This window comes from Zingiber officinale, chromosome 4A (assembly GCF_018446385.1).
Source record: "Zingiber officinale cultivar Zhangliang chromosome 4A, Zo_v1.1, whole genome shotgun sequence".
Lineage (NCBI taxonomy): Eukaryota > Viridiplantae > Streptophyta > Magnoliopsida > Zingiberales > Zingiberaceae > Zingiber > Zingiber officinale.
Genome location: NC_055992.1, coordinates 90,554,961 through 90,582,934, shown reverse-complemented (window position 1 = coordinate 90,582,934; position 27,974 = coordinate 90,554,961). Strand labels below are relative to the sequence as shown.

At 36.6% G+C, this 27,974-nt stretch overlaps 1 protein-coding gene across 4 annotated transcripts; it reads right to left on the bottom strand.

The window, feature by feature from the left end:
- Window positions 1–127: 127 nt before the first annotated feature.
- On the bottom strand, window positions 128–27,974 carry LOC121970139 (tetratricopeptide repeat protein SKI3-like). 4 transcript variants are annotated; one of them, XM_042520637.1, is made up of 22 exons: window positions 27,808–27,974; window positions 27,610–27,687; window positions 27,300–27,533; window positions 25,880–26,002; window positions 25,549–25,632; window positions 25,401–25,451; window positions 25,102–25,194; window positions 21,959–22,099; window positions 21,804–21,884; window positions 17,546–17,793; window positions 17,290–17,461; window positions 17,107–17,222; window positions 16,570–16,627; window positions 15,646–15,711; window positions 8,360–8,578; window positions 8,177–8,228; window positions 7,625–7,998; window positions 7,436–7,530; window positions 2,022–2,267; window positions 1,291–1,928; window positions 628–831; window positions 128–541 (listed from the first exon to the last, which is right to left on the bottom strand). In XM_042520637.1, the coding sequence occupies exons 1-22, from the start codon at window positions 27,829–27,831 to the stop codon at window positions 354–356; spliced, it is 3,585 nt and encodes a 1,194-aa protein (XP_042376571.1). In that variant the 5' UTR covers window positions 27,832–27,974; the 3' UTR covers window positions 128–353. The 4 variants fall into 4 exon arrangements, with proteins under 4 accessions (XP_042376571.1, XP_042376572.1, XP_042376573.1 ...); XM_042520638.1 differs by lacking the exons at window positions 27,610–27,687; window positions 27,808–27,974 and having other exon boundaries at window positions 27,358–27,485; XM_042520639.1 differs by lacking the exons at window positions 27,300–27,533; window positions 27,610–27,687; window positions 27,808–27,974 and having other exon boundaries at window positions 25,547–25,632.

Here is a 27,974-nt window from a genome sequence, read left to right as displayed (position 1 = left end):
ACAAGCATTTGAATGAGAAGGTAAAATCTGAGCACACGTGAAATCCTAAATAAAGTTTCTAGGTGGCTTAGTTGGTGTTTGGTACAATTGCAAGTTTCATATCAAATGGTTCTTCAAACGTTACACGAGATCCAAAATGTAAATTGCAAGAAATGATAGCCGAGCAAAATTTTCAATACACGTTTGAATAAGTTACATTAGATGGGTTCTAACATGTGCAATGATAGATAATTGACTTGGAGATGGTGAGCTACAAGAGATTAGTCGGTTAGTAATTATCGGGTTTAGAATATGTGAGAAGGGAACGCAATCTAAACCGACCATCAAAGGGGAGAGGGCTTCAGAATAAGCAGTCAATATGAAACTATAACCTTGTGAAGGACTTTCCAGTACCTTGAACATGATGGGTTCAAATGTATAGCTCGTTGTATCCACCTCTCAGGGCTTTGACTCGATGCTACGCCAGGATCTTGGATAGAGCCTGAATTTGATTGTTTTGCGAGCAAGTGCATTTGGAAATACAGCTCAGCTGGCCTCATTTCTGCAAGAACGAGAATGTAAGTGAGAAATAAAATATATAAACAAAAAAAAAACACTTTGTCCACAATTTTTTTTATTGGGAGTAACCTTCTGGCCAAGCAAACCATTCGTGTTGAAGGTGCTTCTCCCACTTGGTCTTTGCACCAAAGCTTGCTTCTGCTTGAGCCAACAACAATGAAACGATGGGCAAGAGAGTAGGTGAATTGTTCTGCGCCTTGATAAGGCTGCTAATTGCAGCAGACACAAACTGAGGGCCTGCCTGGCGCCTAGCAAGCTCCATACAGATGGCACCTGTTGTAATGTTTAATCCAACCTCAGTATATGGAAATGAGAAAAATCTATTCCATTGTAATGCAAGCACATCAAAGAACAGAGTTTTGCAATAGTTTAATCGAGTAAGTTCCATTATGAAATCTACGATTATATCAAGTAATCTTGCAAGATAACTCTCTTTCATAAACCTAAAATTTACAGCTCCAATGGATTTTTGACAGCTGCACTAGATCATGAAAGAACATGCAGAATGTGTTAGCACCAGTACTTAGAAATCAGGATTCACAAGTCGGCTTGTATGAAACAAAACAAAAGAATGGCAACCATGGTCATTTGTTGGGCTAAAATTGAGACAAATGTGCATTTAATAGTTAATACACAATTTTTTTCTGATGGGATAAATGTGAAATAGTAGATATGGCATAATGCAGGTGCAAGTGGACTTAAAAATTATCTGAAACTTGTAGAGATTAATACCATGACAAAGTAGAAGGCAGCTGTTCGTATTTGCGGCACAAGCTCGTGTCAAGGCTTGCTCTGCTTGCAAATACTCCTGATCCCACATATAACATTGAGCACTAACTAATTCAAAATTAGCAATCCAGTGATCAAAGGAACTTCCTTTAGTGGTTGCACATGCATAGAAATTTGCATCTATTATGTCTGAATTCTTCTGTAAACTGTATCTAGATGCAAGATATTTTAGTGATAACCATCCCATAGGATGAAGTGTCTTCGTCTGTAAACAGTTAGCATACTCATTCCTAAGGTTTGAGAAGTCCTGTTGCACTGCATATGCACGGCACAGTTGCAGGTGTGCAAAAAATGAATCACTAGATGTAGGGAGAAGGCTTAACGCATCAGTAGCATTACGTATACATCCTAAAGCATCACCACTCTGCAAACTTAATTCTGATGCACACAGTAGCAAGAGGAAATGCCTTGAATGAGAGTGATTATTTTCTATAAGATTCTCTCTATAAATGGCATCTGAAACCAAGTGTTTCAACGTAATGCAAAGTTGCTGAGGAAACTTTTGTTCACGAGCTTTCTGCAATAGATTAAGAATAAGCAAATAGCGAGCATTTTGGTTCCAAGGTTCTTGATGTAACCATCTGCAAAAATTTGCCGGAATTAAACTAACCTGCAATTTCGTTTGCTCTTAATATTAGTATCCAGATCACAATCAATCAGAAAGAAAAAAATACCTTTGTAGTAAAGGCAAACTTCTAGCTCCATGCATAAGGCAATCATCGCATGTGGGGAAAGAAAATTTTGGATTGGTAGAACACAAGGAATGGCAGGCAACTGCTGCAGCACCATGGATTTCATGCGGCAATTTAAATCCTTTCTTTACAGGATATAAGCTTCCAGTAGGAATGACAGTACACCTAGATGCTTTTGCAGGAGCTATCCAGTCTTCACTAGATAATAAAAGTGAACCAAGATGGCATCTGCAGCAGGCAAAGCCAATACACACATGAAACCAGGAAAGTGATGCTTCCAATTGAAAACAGCAGATTTAGATAAACCATGAGAGAGGACATGAGAAACATAGTTGACCCTCTATTTATAGAAAATGACTGAAAAACACAAATACAACCAAGGTTGTCAAACTTGAGGTTCCTTTCAGAAGATGTCTGATATTTTCTAATTTCTATATCCTAAAAATCTACAAAAACAATATAATATATGTCATCACACCATACAATAAGCAGAATATGTTGGTCATAATTAAAAGAAAAAATACATCTCAATATCTGTCTTGAAAAAAATGTACTGAATATTACATTTGTGTTTCATTGCATTCAGAATTTAAATGAAATGGAGAACCAAGTATATCAACTTCTAATTATAAGCAATTAATCATCAACTCCAAGTCTCCATGGTATTGATGTGATTGAAGAGAGGTAGACAGTGACACAACATTAAAAATTTGGAAGACTTTAACACAACAAAGACCATCTGGTGATGCTGTTTAACTCAGGTAAGAGTATTTTAGACGAATGGACAACTGTAAGTGTTTGACTCGAAGTGGCAGTTGCAGAATACCAGGATTTTGACAGGTGCAATGAGTAGATGAAAGACCAAACAGCATAGTTTCATGTTCACAATCAATTTCACCCTATTGTCAACCTAGTCCTAATGCGGCAAAAATTGTTATTTTCAATGATGGTTGGATGTCAGCTCCATCTTCATCATCATTCCCTCTAGATTCCACTCTCTTGTCTGTTTACTTCTATCATTTAATAGAATATTCATCATTTTGTTCTTTTATAATGTGTTAAGTTTTGATTCCAATTTGTTAAGTTAAAATTCAATACATTAGTGTTGTAGGGAAAATATTATATCACACTATCCTAGGTAGCCCCTTCTACTATATATGTATTAATCAGGAAGAAATATTACAAATACACCCTTATAATTTCATGTATTTAAAGATTGGTGTGCATGACTCCCCTCAAGTTGTTTTGAATATATATATATATATATATATATATATAGAGAGAGAGAGAGAGAGAGAGAGAGAGACTCACCTTTTATATATGTACTCAATTTTAGATCATTTAAAGAATTGGTCAGTAAGTCTGCTAGCTTATCATTAGAAGTTTATCATTCAAGCTAAAAAATTGAAGTGGTGATCTGGTTAGATTGCACTTTTTTCTTTATGAAGTGACAACCAATTTTTATGTGCTTTATCATCTCAGGTTCAAAGCTATATGCATTATTGTAGTAAAGCTTCATTGTCTTTGTAGGTATATATCTGAGCTTGACCATCATATATTTACACAAATGAGCTCACACGTTACTAGGATTATTACCTATATATTTTTCCTTTTCACTTGATCAAGCTACAAGGGTCTATTTCATTCTCTTCTAGGAAACCAGATTCGCTCCCAAGAGAACATAATATCCAAATGTAGATCATCTATACATAGAAGATGCTACCCGATCTACATCAAAGTACCCCACAATCTGAAGATGATCTCAATCTAAGATATCTTTCCCAAGACCATTTTAAGGTATCATAGGATAGGATTCTTTAAGGTTGCCAAGCAATAGTTTTGACATATGTTCTCCAAAAAGTGGTTGATCACACTAATAACATCAAATAAGATGTCTAGTCTGATGATTATAAAATATTTCACCTTTCCTACCAAGTTATATATATCTCATCAGTTAGTGGCTCCCTTATCCGAATATTAATCCAACATTAGGATCCATGAGAGTATTTATTAGTTTAGTCCCTAGCATGTCATTTCCTTTAAGCATATCAAATACATACTTGTTGAAACGCAGGCATCTCTCTAAGCAAACAACTTTTATACCATAGTACTTTAGGTCATCCAAGCCTTCAATTGATGGAAATAACTTCTTGATATCCAGCGCATGAAGCAGCCAATGAAAGATAGCATCTAGAGAGGAACAGATGGACTGGAGTCTAAAGTGCTCTTGACCACTAGAGAAAAAATATCTAGAGTCACCCCTATAAACTTAAGTATATACTTTTGTCACTAGACAAGCTTTGATGCAAGCGACAATTCTTTCACACTTAAATAAAATCTCATTGTGCCCCGCCATAGACTTCCCAGGTGGGAGAGGAACAAGCTCCTAAGTTTTATTGGAGAATCTTGCCATCATATCATCCTTCCAACATGGATATAAGAGAACCTTTGAGACATATCTAGGGATGATGCATGTGAAGGAGCATGATAGCAATAGCTTACCAAAACGATCCTGTATATCTCTGACATTTGAAGTTATCAAGAAAATATCTCTATGATTTGTTGCAACAGCCTAGAAGTGACCAATGTGGTTGATCATCTCGACATCAAATTGATGTAGCTAAAAGAGATTAGTAGTTATGCCATAGGTTTGATAGATGTCACCCATGTATAGGTCCCTAACTTGTGTCCTCATCCCATAGCAAGAGAAGTAACATTTTAAGATACTTATAAGGTTGAATCATGGACCACCAAAGGTAAGAATAAGGTTAAAAAACAATCCACTTATGCCCATAAGGATCTAGCTGACTCGGTAATCTCGGAAGCTAGGGCATTTATGACCTATAAACCATACTTGAACCACCATAGCTCGTGAGGCATAATTTTTTTCCATTCAACTCTCCATGGTGATTGTTAGGGACCAGAGGTTAGGGGAGATCACGTCAAGTGGCATTGAAGATGTGGAAGATGAATCTGACATTGGCTTAACTGTTCAACACAATGGGTTGGCCCTAGAAAAGATCTTGCTATTGTGCAGACCTAGGCTGGGCTAGACTGGTCTGCTTGCCCAACCCAAGAAGGAAAAGATGGGTAAACTGCTCAGGAAGGCTTCTCCAGTGGGCTGTTCTGGTCTGCAACCCAAGCCAAGAAAGATAGAAGAAAGGTAGGCTTCTCTAGTGGACTGAACATAAACCAAAGGAGATGAGTTCGTCAGCTTCCTGGAGTGGCAAGCATGCATCGTCACAAAGTAGAAAGTGGTGGCAGCAGAGGCCAGAAACCAGCTCTGGTGATGGTATTTGTCCTCTAATGCAGAGGAAAAGGAGATGAAATAGCAGTGACGGTGAATTGACAGTGGTGGCTCTGTGCAAGGATGAGACAGCACAACCACAATGATGAGAGGCAGTATCAGTGCAAGGACGAAGCTCATTGGAAGAGAGGAATCTTCAGGTCATCAGCAACACACAGAGAAAGGCACAGATGGAAAGGGCTTCATCTCCATACACACAAAAGATTCATGTTGTCAACACACACAAGGGGAGGGAATAGAAAGTATCAGCAGCTGGCTCTGATATCTAGGGGGAATTGTCTTATCACAATACCCTAGGTAGCCTCCTTCAACCTATGCACACATGTATTATTAGCAAGAATATTGCAAATACACTCTTATAATTTCACGTATTTATAGATTGGTCCATAACAATTTGATTTAATTTTTGATGAACTTTATTTTTTTCAAAGATGTATAAGATCCAAGTGACTTTGAATTTTATTCAATTGAAGTGATTGCCATGATTCTTTCATATTGGGATTCATATGTATAATGTGCATGGTTTTACATCTTATCTATACATTGAAATTCATATTGGGATTCACAGTGGCAAAAGACGATTCGCTCGCCCCCAGCACCTCCACTAGCCCGTCCTCAGACCAACACGGAAGAGGTAAATCATAGGGTGACTACTAGCCTTGGGCAGTTGAATAGCACATGGGGAGGACAAGCACCCGGCTACTAGCCGGGATTTGACCCCCAAACCTCATGGTGGCAACACCATGAGCTAGATAACTGTCCATCCCGAGGGGACTTCATATTGGGATTCACGTATCTATGCATGCTTTTCATATTGGGATTCAAATACACTCTTATGGTTTCACGTATTTATACATTGAATTCATGAATCTTACAATTCTGTTTCTGAAACCAATGATTACAACAACTAAAAGATTTAAATTCTCATATTTTTCTCCTTGTGGCATTCCTGACCAATAGACAAGGAAAGACTTAAATGGAACGAAAAACCCTAGAAAGTTATTCCTAGCATGCTACAACGGATGATTTGCATGTCAAAAAGTCAGTTTTTATCAAACGTATAGGCAGCAGATATGGTGTGTTATATATGGCCTATCAGAATCCAATCTCAACCAAACAACTCCATACATATGGAGTTGGTTGCATGAATCTTATCCCTCTAGCTGTTATAGCACTAGTAATATCCCAATCAATATTTAATATTCAAATCAATTACATTGGCTAAGGCTCTATTTGGTCTGTCTTTACCCTTACACTTTATAGTTGAATTAATATAACTGATCTAATTATCAGATTCATTGATCAACTTACAACATCTCTATGCCATCGCGATCTACTCCTTCATATAATCATTTATTGGTGGCAAAAGGTGAAGCCATCAGCTTAGCGGCCCCTCTAGGTCAGCCCCACACACTCTAGAAGGGCATAAATCACGAGAGCTTATTCAACCTTAGCCGACCGGCCTTCCTAGACGGAGCACGAGATAAACCGAAGCAATATTTGCACCTACAGGGAATCTAACCATGCTTCATTGGTGACAATCCCTGCCCAAGTACCAACTCGGCTACACCCGCGGGGGCTTTAATTAATCATTTATTGAAGCTATACTTAATTGCTCTTAAATATTAATCATTGATATTTTATCCTTTCTAACCTCTATAGATTCACCTTAGTATTTACTCTCCAAGCATTAATCTTTTGTGTCATTTCTTAACATCCCAATACTCAAGTATGACATTGGACACACCACAATGTCAATAAAAAAATTTAGCATAAGAGGCATATAACAATCTCATAAGTTCAAAAAACAAAAAACCTTCTCCATGTCAACCCACACATTTTTTATTGTATCAATGAAATCTTCATTAATGTCTTATTAAATAATAGAAATCAAAAATATTTAAAATTACTTATAGTAATTCATAGCTAAGTACATGACAAGAATAAATGTGCTCATTTCATAGCTAAGCTACATGTTACAAGAATAAGTCAAAAAAAAAAAAACAACAGTGAATGTTCAGAAACAAGAGAACCTACTTTTGCATGTTTTCACTTTGAAAACACGCAAACGTGTTAAACCAGAACTTACCTCAGTAAGTTATTGTTAGGATACATATGAAGAGCCTTTTTTAGGTAAGTTACTCCTTTGCCAATTGCTAAACTTTGATCAGATTCACATGTGATCTGTAGTAATGAACCTCTGTTAATACTATCCATCTCCAAGAGCAATATAAAGAAGAAATGCCAAATACTAAGACTGAAGTAGAAAAGAGCTTACCATTTTGCTAATAGCAGTAAGGGAATGCATTTCACTAACTATACCATGAGAAGCAGTAGCTGGAGAAATAGTTGGAAGTAGCAACTGCAGCCTATTATTTGTGTCTAAAGCATTCAATGCGCAAACAATAAGACTCATTCTTGTACTTTGCAACAAATTACTTGGAAGTTTGCTAATGGTTGCAACTACAGAATCACATCCTGAAATGTTGTATACTAGAGTGCATATCAACCCAAGGGCAGCATTTGCCGATGTCTGCTTCATGGTCGAGATATTCTCAGCCAGTTTACGCACCACTGTAAGAGCTCTGTTATTCTGTCCAAGATTCCATAATGCCACAGCATATATCTGCAAGCCCTTGCCATCTAAGAAGCCTGAAAATTGAATGGAATAAATCTGATTGCCAAAAAAATGACAAAACCCGCTAAGTTTTTTTCATCTACTGGTCATTTCCCTTGCGGTTGTGCTAGCTACTTTACAAATTTATCACCCAATGATTTATATAAAAAAAATTACTTCAGGTCAGTGGAAAAGATAAGTTCAATGTCATACCTTCTTTTTCCAAATGATCACACTCGTGTGCAGCATCAATTGCACGACCTGCCTGCAAAAGTAGTATTTTATAGGCGGTCCAGCGCTTAAGAGATGCACACATATCTATATAAAGAATGAGTTTCAAAAACTGGAACATAGCATATTCATCCTAACCAATAAACAAAATAGAATAGAATTTACCTTACATAGCGATCTAGCAAGGTTGACTGACACATCAACAAAGTGTGCTTGAACATCACCCTCAAAACATGGAAAGTTCTTCAAAATATATCTAGCCTGTTGGTATGCAATAACTGCAGACTGATAATCTGTCCGTGATTCACAAACCAAGCCTAGTAAATTATGTGCCAAAGATGAGAATGGAGCCCGATGAACAGCCTGTTGTATGGCACCAAATACCTGCAAATCAATAAAATAGACTAAATGGAATATCAACATGCAAGACATGATCCAGTTTAAGAGTAACAATCTAATGTAATTAAAGTGGTCCTTAAAAAATTAAATGTGATTGAGTTAACATCCTTTTTTACCATATCATGGGTAGAAGAACAAAATTCTTACCAAACTCTAACACAATGTTACCTTCGCCCATGTAATCATGACACCCACGCATATAACTCATCTCTTGCTAACATAAGACCATCTACACTAATCCTCACACAACACATGGTTAATTTTTTTGTTGGTGCAATCAATTTTGATGGTAGGCAAAGAGTTAAGTTAGAAAATGTATTTGATAATTGTAACAAGTATATGCCGACTAGGTCACATAACAAAAAGAGGTCCTAATAGATCAAGCGTAATCGAATGTTTGACATTGAGGAAATCCCAATAGATCAAGAGTGATATGATGTCTGGCAAGAGGAAGTCTCAACAGATCATGGGTGATCAAATGTCTGACAAGAAGCCTCGATGGATAAAGGGTAATTAAATGCCTGACAAGGTGAAGTCTTGATTAGTCAAGGTTGGTGAAAGGCTTGGCAAGACAAAGAAGACTCTATACAAAGATCCTGAAGAAGGTTTTCTAGTGACTTAGCATATTCCACTTGTGCAATGATGAGTATGAGTGCGCATGTAATATTGGAAAATCGAGAGATAAATTAAACTCAGATGAAAGCCTTAGACTTAGTCATTATTCTAGTCAATTGGATTGATGTTACCAATCGACTGATTGTCAGGTCAACCCGGATCCATAAACGCCAAGTGTCAGTAGCAATCAACTGTACAATCAACTGTGATTCAAACCATAAGAATTGCCTAGTCGTTTCTGTTAGACAATTGATTAGAAGTCACTTGAGTCAAATAGCATAATGGTTAATCTATTGTAACAGAACTGTTAGTTTTGTTGTAATAGCTACAATTGAAAACAGTCAATTGGTGGTGCAAGCAGTCAATTGATGGACGGGCAAACAGTTTTATCAAATAGTTAGTTCGTTATTATGGTTGTTTCAAGAAGCTACTATTGAATGCAGTTGACTAAAGTGATGGGTAAAGCAATTCCGAGCCAGTGACAAATCAAATGATACTGAAGAAGCAGCCAACTGATGGAAAAAGATGGATGTTTCTAGAGATCTCTAGGAAGCTTAGGAGTGGCCTATAAATATAGAAAATGTTGGCTACGAAATAAATCATCTTCTACAAGGAAAACTACTGTCAAAATCTCTACTCTCAAACTCTCTCTCCCATACTTTGTAATTTTTATATACTCTTTTGTAAACAAGACTTATAAGAGGAAGTTTCTCCACTTTCAGTAGGTGTCTGAGAACGAGAAAGTTAGTGGAATTCGTGAAGTGACCAGCCAAAAGGTTCTAAGTTCTGGAGTAGGAACTTAGGGGCTACTGAACCATGTAAAAAAATGAGTTAGAATTGCTTTCCTCTTTACTTTTGTGCATTTTTCTTTAACATCCATTACTTTTGCTTTTGCAAAGTAACTTTTCTTGTCTAAGTTCTCTCTTAAGGCTATTCCCCCCCTTCCCCTTCTAGCCTTCTTTCGACCCTACACTTTCTCCTTTAGCATCTCTGACCTGGCAAAATGACTATCAAGTCTTTAAAAGGAATTTCTAGCAGTAGGTATTGACCAGTGCACAGCACAAATGCAATATATGGAGAGATTTGTTTTCCATATTACAATTTCAAAATATTAACAATAGATTAGTTTTACTTTAAGCTTATAAACACCGGAAACACAGCGCATCAGAATATTGTTTCCCCAAGAATATTCATCTTAATGGCCCAATCTACTGCAAAGTGATTTGCAGCTCAGCCTGCAAGCATCCTATGTAAAGTTAGTGCCAATTTTGAAGCCACAAGCTAATTTCAATCTACCTTGTGATCTAAAGATATGGGCATATGGACACCACCTACTAAGATATATCAAAAATAAATTTGGCCTCCAAAAAAAATTGATGGGAAAATGATAATCAAGATACATTACAAATAAACTTGTGAGCATTTTGTGCCAAATATGTGTCAATTTTAAAATTGAAAAGTTGATTTGCAAATCAGTTTGTGATTTTAAAATCAATTATTTTCATTACTGCATGAGATATCAAGAAATAATTTTCCCAAAAAAGTTCATTTCGATGGCAAATGATGTGATCTTATGAGCATTCTGTGCAAAGACCAGAGTCACAAATTAATTTGCAAATTAAAATGCAATCTAATTGATGATTTTGATCACTTTAAACTTGTAACACAAGTAACACAACATATCAGGATATTATTTTCTCAGAAATTCAAAAAGATATATATTTTGACAAGAAAATCCACCACAAGATCGCTTTCAAATGAGGTTAAAATCATCCTTTAACCAACATTAAGAACACAATTTACAGGGATATTATTGGAAATTTTAATTAGGGGTATTTTCTGAGAAAAATTTAACATCAATGCTTGCTCTGGGAAAAGATATATACCAAGGGTTTGTTTTGGAAAAATGCTCCATGTTTAAATTAACACTTACAAGTTACATGCTATCACATTTAAAATAATTTATGACTCCATAATCACTAAAATTTTCTTTAGCAAAGCAAAACAAAAGTCCTCATTAGGTTCTTCATCATTGAATCTTTTAAGTGTGTCAATGGCCTATCTGACCTGCATAGGCACTGATGATCCACCTAGCCCAACTAAGTGCCTGAACCACAACAACACATGCATATACAATCGCTCCCTCATTCTAGGCAGTTGTCTAAGCCACCATTTAGAACACTAATAATTAACACTAACAGTATCAATAGGTTTAGGTAGATCATGAAAAGAAAGTGGAAAAATAAATAGAATGAAAGTAGTGATAAAATCACCATTCATGAACATATGGTTAACATCTCCATTAAAGCTCATTAAACATAATGTCCCTAAAAAATTTCAAAATTGTATATGCCTCCATTGAAATAGGAAGTTCAGACTCAAGTTCAAACTTAATGTCCACTAACTACTAAGCATAACAACACAACTTCACCACAATGTGAACTAGATTGATCTTAATCTTCCTCCATTGTGGAGTTGGAAGCCAATACATTCTGTTAACTCTTGATAGTGATATGAGTTCAAGATGGGTAATCTAGTTTAGTCTGATATCATACTTGGAAGGACAAGGTGGTGTTAGTTTGTATTTACCACTAGACCATATTTGATTTATCCTTAGTGTTGTGACTTAGTCATCCTAGGGCCTTAAGTGTGTAAGCCTTTTCCAGTATTCAGATGTTCAGATAGGTCATTGAATCTAATCGAGGTTTCTCACACATAGCCAGTCTTGGGTAACCACGCTTCTATTGACAAATATACCAACCAATGCACAATAGGTAACACTCACTGATATACCTAGTGCACAGACTTAATCAAACAAGGATATAACTCACACTAGATATCAAGATGCAGCTTCACTTGAAATCTGGCCGAGGTCATAGGCTATAACATCATGAAAATCACAATGCAGCATCAGCTCATATTATGTGCTCATGAGACTTGTAGATAGATAGTGGGCAGTGATAGCTTTCTCCTTTAAGTTTGAGCTTTCTCCCCAACATATGGGGTAGGAAGAGGAGCAACTCCTTCCTAGTGATATTTGGCATATTACAATAGGATTTGGTTGACATGACAATACCATCTTAGCAAACCTAACTCATCCAAGATGATTAATAATATGAAGTATAACCAAAAATATAATCATAAAGGTATTTCATTTTATGCAGAAAGATTTAGTATAAAATGGAAGCCAATTTAATAAGTTAAATTTTTTCCTTAGCTGGTATGATATAAAAAAGATGATTGCATCCGATGAATGTTAAATCTTTAAAACCCATCAAACTTTGTGAGTGAAAGAGGCCGTTGTTGCTAGAGGAAATCAATTTCAAGCTCTAAAACCACATAAGATAGCCACATATAGTGGACCCAAATGCAATGTGAATTCTGGACCTCTATCACATCCACTTATGTGGCAGCATAACCCTATATTTAAAAATAATGATTAGTTTGACCTTAATAAGTACGTGGAGGATGGAGAACTAAGCGTAATTAACAAAAAGAAAAAAGTTGCTCCCCATAAATTGAGAACATATCACACGGCCAATTCAATTGGTGATCACTTAGACTCAAATCTATTCATATTGAGTTAAGAATGTTCTCAAGTTGGCTGTACCAAGTGCAAAACACTTGGATATGTTCTATTGTCACATACACAGATCCAAATCCTACGAGCACACCATGATATGAGATGATAAGATTCACTGTACTGCAAAAAGCTTTTGTGGAAATCACCACTTCCGAAATAGTGGATAATACCAATGTTATACTATTGGTCAATCACAATTTGTGTACCTAAACCAATGAAAAAAGTCTTCATGTGGGAGACAAATGTCTCTACTCACTTACGTGTTATTGCCACTAATTTTCAGGAGTCTAAAAAGTTGCAAGTTGCATGCTGAAGACTCGAGATATTAGCATGTGATCCTCATGTAACCTTGAGGGAGAACTAAGGATAATTAAGTATTAAATCTCTTGACTAATTAATCAAATAACTTAGTTAATTACTTAATTATGTTGATTAATGGAGATTTAATTAGGACGACTTAGAGAGGTCTACTGTCAAATTAAGGCTGCTTTGGGCAATTGGATAGAGAGGCCAAATTAGAAATTAATTAAAGGGTAATTTATGTGAATACGATCCTAATTATTTTTCTCTAAGCTTTAAATCCAATGGATGAGAATACATCTCAATATCAAGCATTAGGTTAAATTTTAATAGATAAGGTCTAAAAGGCATCTTCTAGAGGACATATTTTAGTAAACGTTCTTGGCATCCTGTGGAGAAAGAATATCCAATCGAATGAGGTTGGATGCTTTACGTTGTGGATGAGACCTTATGGGTTTATTAGGAAGCAAAGTATATAAAAGTCACTTTAACTCTCTAAAGCCTAATATTTATTCTAATATAGATTTTGATCTAAGCTCTCTCCCTCACATTGTCTTTCCTTCTCCATCCAAAATGGTGGTCGAAGCCTTGAAGCTTGTGGCCAACCCTTCTTCCTCCCTCCCTCGTATTTCAAGGGCCTAGCACTTCCTAGCATAACAAAAATTAAAATAATGTAGGCAAATATTAAGACTATGACGAGACAAGTGTCATTGTAATGCTAGGGTCATTATTGTTTCATTGAGACTACAGTTTCATTGGTATTGACTAAGATAAAGCCTAACTAAGCTAGTATTATTTGAGTTTGACTTAGCCAACAAAATTCTCTGGTATGACTCAGTCTTCGATTTTGTGTGATCACAAGGAGAAGACAAACAATAAAAAAAGGGAGAGGGGAACAGAAGCACTTGCATATAATATTGGTCAAGGCAAAAAGACTTTTTTTTTCCATGATTCATCCTTTGATTTCATCTAATGGTCACAATGAGGAAATGAACCAACCAAAGTATTAATCATAGTAAAGAGGAGTGATGCCAAATTCAAGTAAATAGAGATCTGTTCATATGTTGTACATATTAACATTTCTAATAGTACCAATCTAAGTCCAACTACAAGTCGTTGACCAAGATATATGTATAGACATGTAAAGAAACAAATTCTTTGTACCATGTCTTGGGAGTATTAATTAGGGTCTTAAAAGATATAGATTAATCTCAGTAGCATGTTGAAAAAATCAATGCTACAAGCATTGATCTAGGCATTAGGAATTTATAACTATTACTCATTTGCTATATTTTTGTTACTTGTTGACCTAAAATTTAATTTAATTAGCTATATAATTGCTATAAGGTTATACATAAAGGTAAACAAACAAAAGAAGAAGAAAATCAGAACAAAATTATTTACATTGATCTTGAAATGCTTTAGAGCACGCAAGTGTCATCACGACATGGTCTGAAAATAGTGTTTCACTCAAAGATCAAAATTCCGGCATTTGAGGATACTTAAAACCTTTCTTGGGCCCAACATCAACACTCAAGTATTGTTACTCCAAGTAAGCACTTGGCATCCCAACTTATCATGTTCAAAATTTTTTTAGAGATAGCCATGTAGAACACATAGATCTACAACTCTAATGAACACATACTAGAAACCAAATAGCATAGGTTTGGGGACCTGTGGTTTTAATTTAAGGCGTCCTTAAGACTAGGAATGGAGCAAAAACAAGAGATAGTAGTAAAAGCGCTCTTGTTGAGCGAAAGAAGGGAAAGAGGAGCAGCAGTATAAAAGACACATGGGGATTTTAGCAAATTACTCAAGTATCAAAAGACAATCTCTATAGCTGCAAGACTCAAAAGTACTGCATCTACAATAATGTACATAACAAATAGCATGGCAACAGAGATGTTTCTCTAGGACGAGGATAGGACAGTTTGAGACAAGGGTCCACTTTGATACAAAATGGAAAAATAAAGTTATTCAAAATTTCAAACAATAGAAGGTGTTCTATTGGTAGCATAATACAAGGCATCAAATAAAATAATTAGTGGACTATCACTCAACTATCTTAATTTTTAACAATACATCAGACGGGATAAAAACAAAAATATATTCCTAATGTGGAGGCATATCTAAATGGGCAATAATTTGCTTAGATAATCCTTCTTTAATTCCTACAAATGGTAACTGAAGCTAACAATATATGTGACTTCTGCATCACTTTAACTGGCAAGGATTAAATGAAATCTTAGACTTGCAATTTTTGGTAAATAGAAAAATCAATCCAAGTAAAAAAAGCAAGCTTGCTCTATAGAAAATATCAAAATATTTCGACATTCACTGCTAGCAAGATCCTAGTGGATCATAAGGACAAAAAAACATGTTAGCAGCATACTAGGATATGGATTACTATGCCAAATTGTCATCAAAACCTGCTTTCAAAATGAAGATCTTTTAGGAATTTATTGGATCATTTCATGATTCTCCCAGTAAATCATAGACAACACTGTTGCCAAATTGACATTTTTAGATGCAAGGACATTAATAAACCAAATACCTGTGGAGACAGCTCATGATCAGAAAGAACAGCAAGTACACCAAGACCAATCTGAAACTCGGCAAGCTGAATGAATTACAAGCATTAAGTGAGCAAACCAGACTGCTCCAGGAGCAACTTAAGTACCAGCTAGATGACTATGAAAAATGGTAGATGATTTTAACTAATTTGCAAAAGCTAATGCATGCACAACCTAGATAACCAGTGACTAAAGAGGTCTATCTGTGCTTGTTTGATAATTAAGTGTTAACTCATTTGTTTACTCGGATGACTATGACAAGAGATTTTACATTTTTAAAATTACACAGTTTCATTATTTTTTTTATTTATCACATCAAACTGAAAAAGTTTAGGAGAAAATTTATAAGGTCTGTCCTTTCATTTTTTAACCAGAAATAGTGAAAAAAAAAAAAAAACAAGGCTCACAGAAGTGTCTATTACAATTTACCAGGAAAATGGGAACTAAAGAAATAAAGAAAATAAAATAAAACTGTAGTAGTTAAGCTAAAAATTTATTTCAGTAATTTCCTTTTTCCTTTCCTTTCATTCAGAATGCAAAATATTACATCATAAATACTACTATTAGTCTATTATGACATAGTCAATTTAATATCACAAACAATAAACTAAATTTATAAAATTTGAATGTACCCTAGGCGTCCCACATGTTGGTGCACCCTGACCTACACGTGTGCATGTTCATGTGATCAACCAAACTCTAGAAATTAAATTTTGCGACATTTTTATATGAGGAACAAAAAGAAATAAGCTACTATTCCATGAAAATGCATCCCTAAAAACATTTTCTTGCACAAAATATTTCCATGGAAAAAAAATCAAAAGCTCAACTTATATCTATGCAACGTAGGAATTGCAACGGAAACAAAAGAAAAAGTAATATGATAATAAAATAAAGATGCTTACAGGAAGTATCTGCACAGCCCAAAGGCAACTTTCATATGCTTCATTCGCCGAGCAAAGCCTAAGCATATGAGAAGGAAAAACTGAAAAATGACATAAAACCCTAAGAAGCACACTAACAGTTATCATTGCCTGGATATTGAATAGGATCGAATGGGCCATTGGTTTGTTGAGGAATTGTCAACCTTTAGACCCTCACAATTATGCCTTCTCAAAAGGGGATGCATAGAGTGGAGTTAGGCTTTATAAAGCTTTGAAGTTCCTCACTCCTTGTCAATAGTCCCATAAAGCTCCCTCATCAGATGAGGTTCAGTAATAACAACAAGACTTGGCTCAGTTGAGAGATCGATAGACCCACATTAAATGAACTTAAAGATCTTACTGGAGTCAACAATTAAGAGAGAAAAAATTTATAAACTCCCAATTCCCTCCCAAAGTCAACAATACCTTGACTATACCCACATATCCTTAGTCAATATCCAAGAAAATGACATTATCACATAATATGACTGTTGGAAAAAAAAAATTGTAACTATGTACCCATCATCAAACCCAGATGACATGCCAGCCCATGGCAATGCCAAAGAAGGATCAATACTTCTTGCATGGTCAAATGCTTCGCTTGCCAACTGCTTCTCTCCCAAGCTTCTATATAGCTGTAACATAACAAAATCAGACAATTATATATGAAGATTCAACTAATGAAGAGTATTTTCACCTTACCTTGCCAAGATGTGCCCATGCTGATGAAAGAGATAAATCCAACTGCAACGCTCTAATCAAAGAATGTTGCTTCAGAGCATCATTGCTTGCCAAACATCCAAGCAGAACCCAGAATTCCTTATTGCCTCCCTCCAGCATCAAACCACCCAAAGCCATCTTCTCTGGCAGCTGCCTAATGAACTCAGAATAAACTTAGCTAGATTCTTGCACATAAGAATTTGCAAAAAGGACCAGAATTCTCCATAGATGATCTTACCAAGCATCCTGTCCATCTTTGTTTTTCTCTTCTAGAGAGTCAATTAATTCAATCGAGATTGCAATATCAGTGTAAATATTAGCCTGCCATGGAGCCAAGTGTAAAGCACGCTGGTATGAGTGCTTAGAACTGTTTGCAGCAGAATTTCGTTCCTTCTTCCAACTGACAATTGACAACTTGAAGATTTCCTCATCTACGTCATACCCTTTTTTCTCATTTTCCCATGGAATGCAATTTGCATATGCAATCTAAATATCATAAACAGTATAAACAGGTTAAGTGTGGTAATTTCATGTTAAGTAGTAGGATTATTAGGTCATATGTAAATATAACAACTACAGAGCTTGTTTCAAATTTAACCATATTTTCAATTTGGATTCATGGATGCACAAGTTTCAAACTTCCATATAAAGAAGACAGGAGTCCCCTCAGGGCGGTGCGGTGGTTGAGTCATGGAGTGTTGCCACATGAGGTCTTGGGATCAAAACTCGGCGCGTCCGAGCATATCTTCCCCCATGCCTTGGCCACCTGCACTAATGGCTAGTAGCCACCCGTGATTTACCTCCTCCGTATTAGCCTAGGAACGGGTTGGCAGGAACACTAGGAGCGAACGAATTGTCTTTTTTTTGCCACATATCAAGAAGACGTGTCTAACATTTATCCTGTTAGTTGTCTGGATTGGACATCACCAATATCATTGTATATTACTAGTAAAATTCACATTCATTTGTTAGATATTCACTGTACATCATGGTTTAGTAGTTATAACTGAGATACTAATGGCATGGCAATACCCGATTCTTGAGTCCACATTGATCAATTACTAAATAAACAACACATATGTCATGTCCCTATTGACCATAATTTAAACAAATTAGAAAGTTATTGTATAAACTAATAAAAAAATTGAAGCGCACACTTAGTTGAAGCTATATTTAGATATCCTCTCTGATTATTATTATTATTACTTAGTGCAACTCAAGTAGATAAGACATCACAATTAACACATATACTGAAGTACAAAATGGCAAAGTCTACCCTTATTAAATAACATATAAACATATTTTGAAAAATGAAAAAAAAAAAAAAACTCTAGGACAGGTACTTTGGATTCCATTATTCGCAAATATTTCCAGCATTATCCTCAGTAAAAGAGAATTTGACTCTGATGAGTACAAACTAGATATCTAATTGTTAATGTCAATAACATCTTCAAGAGACACATTGATTTTTACTTCTCATTTGGCTATATCTTTCAATAAACAAAATAATAAAGTAATTTCCTGAAGTAGAATAGACCACCCATGTATTTAAGCATAATTTCAATCAGAAAAGGCCACAACATAACTCAAGCAATGTTGATACTAGAATCAAAGATGGAATATCCCTTAGGTTATGCTTCATTTGAAAGAAAGGAGAGAAAGAAAAAAAAACAGAGATCAAGTATCTCATATACTCACTCTGAAGAACAAATTTTCAATATCATATACTCACCCATTTTCAAGTCACTCATAGAAAATAGGTTTATAGCTTTGTGTAACAAATTGGATTGATTGATATCGTTGCGTAGTTTGAGGAGAGTTGCATAAAACAAATATACCAACCATATGCCAACTTTTTGATAAAAGAGTCAAGCTCAAGGTTTATATATACAATCATTGGACTTGAATCATAAAAAAATAAACCTAGTTTCCAACTACCTATATATATTTTTATAGCATAAGCTATGTCTGGTTAGGGCTATATAGCTATCAGAAAGATCTGCTTCTCTAATTAATTGTCCTATTTTTTATTATTACAATAGGAATTTTATATTATTTATAAGTCATGGTACCTATTAATTACAAAAGTATTAATATATGTACTACATGTATGTAATCTTATTCAACTCATTAATAAGCCAATAGTCATGATAAGATAATATGATTAATTAAGCAAAACTCCAAATTAATTGTTCCTTAACTCGATCTACCAATCTAGTTCAATTAATAAAGATGTTTTGGGACCACTAATATGGTTTGACTGCAAGGAGTAGTTGCAAAGGAAGGGAATTTGAAAAGGCTCTTATACAAAAAGAAAAAAGAAAAAAAGGAAACTAATGCAGAATGAGGAAAAGAAAGATGAGAGAAATAAAAGGGGAGGGCAAGAAGTAGAAATAGAAAAAGTTTGTTACATCCAAACATAGTTGCACAAGTCTATATAGACTAGTACTCCAAGCAATGCCCACCTATATGAAGTCAAGATCATCTGGGATATAAGTGAAAACCAATAAATGCAAGATTGATATTGTTGGAACCCCAAGGTGTTTTGATATGATCAAACAAGTTAAGTTAGGTCCTGTTTTTTTAACCCTTGTGTCTAAATGTGCAAGAGCTTAGGAACACAGGAAGTCAAGCGGAAGACGCGACTAGCGAGAAGGGCAGCACGGAGAGAGAGCCGACGGGCTCGGTGCGTCCAAGGGACGAGGTGACCACGGAAGAGTACACCGGTGGACGAGAAGAACGTACGCGACGTTCGAGGGACGAGAAACCGAGGAGGAAGGCTGCTCTAGGAGAAGGCTGGAACTTGGGTTCGGGTGAGCCCTATTCCGGATGGCCGAGATCACCCAAGCTAGCGGAGCCGGAGCGAAAGACTCAGACCAAGACGAGCTGAACCGGAGCAGAGGTCCTGGACCAAGAAAAGTCAATTATGTTGACTTTCCTAGTCCGAGCGCCCGGGATACCTCCGGGCCCCCGGACCAATCCGAGGTGCCCGGGATGCTTCCAAGCGCCCGGACCCGACTATTTGACCAGATCGAGTTTTGACTCGATCAAAACTCGATCTGAACGTTGGGGGATAAAATTTTATCGCGCCCAGGTCGCCCGGACCCTTCAAGGCGCCCCGAACAGTGCTATAAATATAGCACTAATATGCGCAGTCTTATTAATTCACTTGTAATCAATTTCTCTGTGCTTTACTTCTCTATTTGTGTTGTCAACGTTGTAAGAGGCTACTCCGCCCAGAGGAGATCATCAGATAGTGCGCCGTCTTTTCCTTGGATTAGCAATCCTCTGATTGCAAACCAAGTAAACCCTCTGTGTCTAATTTCTTTTAATTAGTCTCTTCTTTTTATTATTACAAGTGTTTGTTAATTAGTTGAAAATCCGAGAAAGGTTAGATTTATTTTTGTAGGGCAATTCACCCCTTCCCTCTTGCCGGCTTCCAAAGGAACCAACAGATATGTCTTGTAAATGGATTAGCTTGGCGTGTTATTATATCATGGCGCTAGTCACCATAAAGGTTTAAAATCTCGACATGTACAAAGTCTCAGTCCTATCGTTCTATGCCGATATGGTTTCAGTATTTTTTAAATATAAAATATATAAACTAAAAATAAAAATTTAATCTAAACATTTAAAAAAATAAAAAAAAAATTTAAAATATATATTAAATTAATATGATAGTTTTATTAGGGTTTAATTGAGGAGTTGATTGAAATTATTAACTTAAGTTTTTTTAATTTAAGGCTAAGTTAACGGTTCTTCCATCATGTATTAGCAAATGCAAGACCTGCGTGGCATCCACAGCGGCCGCGAGTGGCCACCACAGCGGCCATGAGGCCATCACGAAGCCTCCGCGGCGACCGTGAGGCCATCGCGAAGCCTCCACGACAGCCACGAGGCCATCGCAAGGCCGACGACCGTGAGGCTATCACGAGGCCTTCGTGAGGCCTTTGCAACGACCGCAAGGCCTTCACGAGGCCTCTGCGGTGGCCACGAGGCCATTGCGAGGTGAGGCCTCTATGGCAGCAGCGAGGCCATCGTGAGTTCTGAGCGAGGCCTCCGCGAGGCGCGCACGAGGCCTCCACGAGGCGCGCACGACGCCTCCGCAGCTGCAGTACCCCTGGCATGCTAGTGCCAATTTCGGTCGGCAGGCGGAATGGTATATTTCGCCCGTATTGAGCGACACGACACGGTATTTTAAACCTTAATTTGATGTATAACAACAAAATGAGAGATTTTATTTCTTGTTGAGCCAAAAAGTGGGCAGTGTTGTTGCTCATAAGATCCACATTAAGGAACAAAAGAAGTGATATAGAGTAGAGGATTCAAGGAATAGAAATGATTATCATTTACAAACAAAGAAGAACTTGAATAATACACTCTTGATTAAGGGATTAAATTATACATATTCTATTATCATTGTATATGCAAATCTAGAGGATTATTGTTTTAAACAAAGCCCTATCAATAATAGGATTATCTATTCTTTCACATACCTGAATATCCCCTTGCAACTTCCAAGCAGAAAATAAATTTCCAGATAAAGAGGTACTAGTTTTGGTTGCTTCTAATGCTTCCTACATTCCAGATAAACTGTTATCATTTTTTCAGATTCAACAAAGAGTGAGTTTCAGAAAATTCTGCATCTAACCCTCAAGAGATCAGCTGCCCAAACAAATGCTCCAGATTTTACGCACTCCTTTGACCAACCAAGCAATGCAGAAGCAAGTCCAAGGTTTACAGATATGTTATGTGGTGCTAATTGCAAAGCAAATTGAAATTGTTCAACTCCCTGCAACCATAGAATGCACAGAAAAGTAGGGATTAAGCTAAATGGTAAGCATAGAAGCAACAACTATAGTCCATACCAGGTGGTATGAAATGACCATAGACAATATGGTTTGAGAGAATAGCATAATATATATTCTTGATTTTATTTAGCAGTGTTAGAGTCAAGCTGCCAAGGGATAGCAGACAGTGGAATGTTTAAAAGTGAACTAAGATAAGCTACAGTCAAAACACATATGAAAAGCATACACAAAATATATAAAGGGCAGCCCGGTGCATGAAGCTCCTGCCATGCGGGGTCCGGGGAAGGATCCATTGTACGAAGCCTTACCCTGCTTTTTGCAAGAAGCTGTTTTCAGGATTTGAACCCATGACTTTTTGGCCACAAAGCAACAACGGCCTACACATACAGCCACCAAGGCAGATTTTAAAGGGGAAGACATAGGCCATAAAAAACTAGAATTTTAAAAGTGATCCAGGTGGCCACCTAGGCAGTATTGAAAGGGAACTGGCTCACCTAGTCAATACCCAGTCCCCCTTAAACAGATTTCTAAAAGGCAGTTCAAGCAGCCTGCTTTAGCGGCAAGGCAATTTTAGTGAATATTTTTCAAAAATGTTTTGTTTGAGAAATTTCACTTGAATGAATCTCTAATCTCCTAAACTCCCTACCCAACCCCACGGCATTTTTCTTCCTACGCTTGAATTGCAGCGACACCAACACAGTTCAAGCCATCTTTCTTTTCCTTTTCTGCTCCAGGTGGCTTTTCCATCTTCTCTTGTTTATTTCTACTCTTCAGGTAGATTTTTATTTATTTAATCTCAACTTAAGCTTAGTTTTTTTATTTACAATTTTTACTCTTTTACCACTATTCTCTTCAAGTTTCTTCCTTCTATCAGCAAATTATACCCTATCCTCTTGACCATCAACTTCTCTCCCCTATTACCCCTCTTCTAATAGTAATATTTATTCTCTATTATTTGCAGATTTTTTTTCATAAATTTGTCATCTTCTACTTCTCTAGAATGCAAATTTTATCCCCTCGCAACAAGGTATAATTCGTCCATTATTTGTGTTACTTAATGTGCCCAGTTTGTTGTTAGCCTATCCTTTTGAATCTTTTGATTATGTTCATTTTGCATTGGATCCAATGTAAAGTCTTTGATTAAATTTTCTTTTCTATTTTTTTATTGTTTAGTTAATTAAATTATGAGAAGGGGAGTGTTGGCACAATGGTAAAATTATTATCATGTAATCTGGTGGTCCCCGGTTCGAGTTGCGAAAATAGTCGCTTGCAATGCAGGGTAAAGCTCAATACAATAGACTCAATGTGATTTGACTCTTCTCGAGACTACAAAAGTTTCGTGCACCAAGCTATTTTGGCTTAGTTAATTAGATTATGAAAACAACCTCGACACAAGATTCTCCAATGGATTACTATAGATGACCTAGATCAATCGATCCCTTGGAATTGTGGATATCTTTACCCCCACAAAAATGATATAATACTATGGTATTGCCTCTCAACAAACAAAAATGGCCTTGCAAGTGCATTGCCTCTTGTCATAGCTGATGTATGAGTTAACAAATAATGAAAATTAAAAATAAAAAAGCATAATTAACTAGGAAATAAATAAGAGACAATGAAGTTTTTATGAGGAAACAAAGTAAGTGCATAAGAATTGACTAAACCAACCAAAATTAAAAAACAATTTTTAGAAGAGACGAACAAGATTAGTGAAGTTGTGCGAGCCTATCAACTATCGAAATTGCCATGTGTAGATCTAGATCAAGTAAGGCTTTAAGCTCTTATCTTTGTACAAACTTCGCTAAAATACAATCTTCAACAAAATCTCATTAGAAATTGGGGTGGTTGCTGCTACAGTAATTTTAATATCTTTTATCAAGGTGGAGCCAACCCAAGGAAACAAACAGAGGCAAATTGTGGGGCTCCATGAACAACAGTAGTTGAATAAATGCTATGTTACAATCTCAACCGAGGAAGAGGAAGTCAGTTGATGGCCTACAAGGGTACGTTGGAGAAGAAGGATTATCAGTACACTCAGCCAACGAGTGGCTTCTGCAGTTGGACGACGCCAAGGCGATTTGTGCAGACATGAGCCAGTGAGGTGGAGAAGATGAAGTTTCTTGGAGGCACGAGGTGGATAGGGATGGAGTAAAGATATAGTGGATGAGAGGTGGCGTTGAGGAGATCTCATGGAGGTGTTGGGCTAGTGGGGCTAACCAGAAGATGTTAGAAGACGCAATGAGGGGGATTCAATCCACAACGAAATGTTAAACTGTGGTTGAAACTTGGTGTGGATGATTGCCTCTGCGAAGAGAGGCATCCATAATTGATAGCAACATTGATGTTGAAGGGATTTTGTTGTGTTTGCTTTGTGTGCAGGAGGTAAGTGCATCCGCAAGATCAAAGAGGATAACTTGCTTGAGGGACTTAAGAATGTGTGAGTTAAGGCATCATAAAGTGACAGGCTTGGAACCGATGCTACAGTGGTGAGAAATTGTGAGTGAACAGAGCCTGCAAGAAGCGGGCTTTTACAGTCGATGCAAGTTGATCCACTAACTATCCTACACACTAAAATAAGCAAATTACCAACTTAAAGACTTCCTTTAAGGACTTACTCTCCTAAAGAGGAAACCTTACCAAATAAAACTCTTACAAAACTAAAACTTAAAATTAAATTTAAATTTGCACCAATATCACAAATTATAGCCTCAAAAATGTACAAAAAGCCTGTAAATTAATGTCTCACAAACTTATGCATGAAAGTCAAATAAAAAAATACTCATCAGCCCTTGTATTAAAACCCTCAAATTTAAGCATTCAAATCAAGAGAAATCCAACTTTTAAAGGGTGAAGCATGAAAAGTTAACTTCACAATTATTAGAACAAGGAATGATATGGATGATATTATATACAAAGCAAGTAGCAATATTTAGACCAAGGATCCCAGCCCCAGTTTTGCCACAGGTAGAAGAAGCCTTACTTTTCTGAAAGAACCAAGTATTGTATGGATATAACCACTCTCCACCAATGCAAATATTCTTGACTCCTCCAGCTCAATGGCTCGTCCATATGACTGTTTCAAGGAAAAGAGGAAAAAAAAACATGACACTCATTAGATCAGGAATATCGATAATAATGTTTTTTTCCGTATAAAACAATGGCATTGAAGCACCCCTAGCCACATAAGATCAGTGAATTTTTCAAGAACAAATATGCATAGCGAGCTTCATGGAAACAACCAACCAGGTAGTATTCATGAAAATAACGAAGTTACTATACCTTTAGAGAAGCAGTAAACATGCCTAAACGATGGTATGCCAGACCAAGTGCCTAAAATTACAAAATAAACAATCTGGAATATATACAAATAAAAATAAATAAATAAATAAATAATAGAACAAGTGTTGCCTGTTATAAGAACACACACTTCCCACAGATCTGCACATGCTGGGTAGCCTCGTATTGCATGCTGAAGGTTTGGTACAGCCTCAGACCATCTTCGTTGGTGGATCTGAAATTTATATTACCTAAAGATTATCTTTATGAAATTCTGTTAAAGCCTGTTTAACATGTTCAATTTGAATAAATCACACATAGAATAAACAAATCTAGGTTGCCTTTGGAAAAATAAGTAGTGGTGATTATCAACAGATGTGCATAGTACCAATAAAAGTGGATAACCAATGGCAACAAATAACACAAAACCACAATCATACATAAATATGAAAAATAATGAAAAGGTTTGATTTTGCTAAAACCTGCAAGTATCCCAATCTTCGAAATGCCCAGAAAGCTCTGGGAGATTTCTCTGATGATTCCTTACATACAGCCATCTCCAAGCTTTCCTTTCCCTCCCCATCCAAAAGATCGCATAACGCATCCTGCATACACAAATAAAAGAGGGTTTGGAAACTAGAATTTTGACATCCCAATAAAAAGGGTTGGGGTAATTTCAATAATACTGATTAGGTTATTCTTTTTCATAATTAAACCCGCCTATGGTTCTTGCACCATAAATCACATCCTTCGTTGCCCACATTTGTTTTTTGACTTATTAATTGACAATGCAAATGACCTAAAATTAAGATTTATTCTTATACATTTATAGGTTGATTTGAAAGCTTAATCAATTTATGTAGTTGAACGACTTTAATTCACATACGAGACCCACATGATAATAATATTTGAAAAGGATAATTAAAGTCTCTTTACTTTTCCTCAGAGTAGACTTAGAAAAGTCTGCATATGGTGTGTAGAATATAACTACAACTTCTATACTATATTGACAAACTTTTATGTTCAAACCTGGACTGTTATAGATTCAATGCCACATTCGCTAACAATTTTAATTCCTTGCAACAACACAGGTTGAAAGCATTTTAGTCTTTTCAATCTCAAACTAGGCTTTCAAATGTATGCTCCTCAATCTCTCAATAAATTCTCTCCTTTACTTCCTTTTTCTCTGGTCTAGACAATTCCTCCACCCCTCTTCACTACCTAATTCTCCTCTCACAACTTCAAGGGAAGTTTTTGCTTTTCAGGTCATGAAGAACTCTAATTTGATGCTTAAACTAGGATAAAAGAATGGAAAATGTTCTTGGATGCTTGATATCTATAGTTGAAGAATGCACATTGGAAGCAAAATTAAAGAACTCTAAGCAATAGAGTACACAAAAAGAAAACCATAATCAGCTTCCTTCACCATTGGCTTTTACTCTGACAATAATGGAGATTATTGAAGAATGGTCAATAGCTAAGGAAAAATGAAAGGTAAATGTGATATTAAAGCATATCCCTTCTTCCATATCTGATATCATGTTAAAGTTGAATCCAGGTTTCAAGTTGAAAGTGAGATTTCTTGATATATTGTTTTTATTCCTTAATGTACCACAAGGGGATTGAAATCTTTGAATTGAAAGGGTCCTAATTTACTGCTTAGATAGTTAACTTTGACAAGAGTGAGAGACGGAAGATTAAAAAGACTAGAAGGGAAAAAAAAATTGTGAAAACCACACGTGAGCTGACTATAATGCTTACCTTCAAAATTTGATAAGAAGAATTATGGACGAAAAGATAAAATTTGGTAATAGCACAAGAAAAAAAAAACTAAAATTAACCATAAAATGCCAGCTTCAGACAAGTACAAGCAATCGGCTTATTTTAGCACGACAGACTCACTCCAGCTTCAGAGTCATTGGAATCCAAGGCAACAGCCCTCTGGTAGCACTTGACTGACCTCTGTGCATCCACTGAAACCTCTCTGTAGTAATGCCCTAGGAACCGGAACGCGGGGCCGTTGCTAGGGTTCAACTTCGCAGAGGCCAAGAAATGCTCCGCTGCTTTCTCTTTTAACTGCTTCACTTGCTCAGCAGACAGCTCCATTGCTTCTGCTCTTTCCCATAAATAAATGCCCTAAACTTAAAGCGAAATGATTAAAAACAAGAACCAGACACGCGAGAAGCAACGAAAAAAAAAACGAGAAGCATGCCAGGTCGTAGTGGTGGCGGGGATTGTCGGGATCCGAACCCAAAGCCTCTTGTAGCTTCATGAGGAGCTCCTTGTCGCTCTGGAACAAGAAAACGATAAATCAAGAGAATCAAAACCAACTGTAAAGAAAAATTAAAGGGAGGAGGAGGGCAGCGGGATGATGAGAAAGCAGAGCAAGAGGACTTCGTTTGATGCAGACCATTGTAGGAACCTCCGGTTCCATGGATGAGCGGGCGGAGCTAAGCGCAGAGGAGAAAGGAGGAGGGAAATGCAAAAGGTGGGCGGTGGAAGCGGAAGACGAAAAGAAGGGCGGAGCTGCGTCTCGAAGATACTCGACACGGTTGCCGATCCTGATCTGAAATCCAT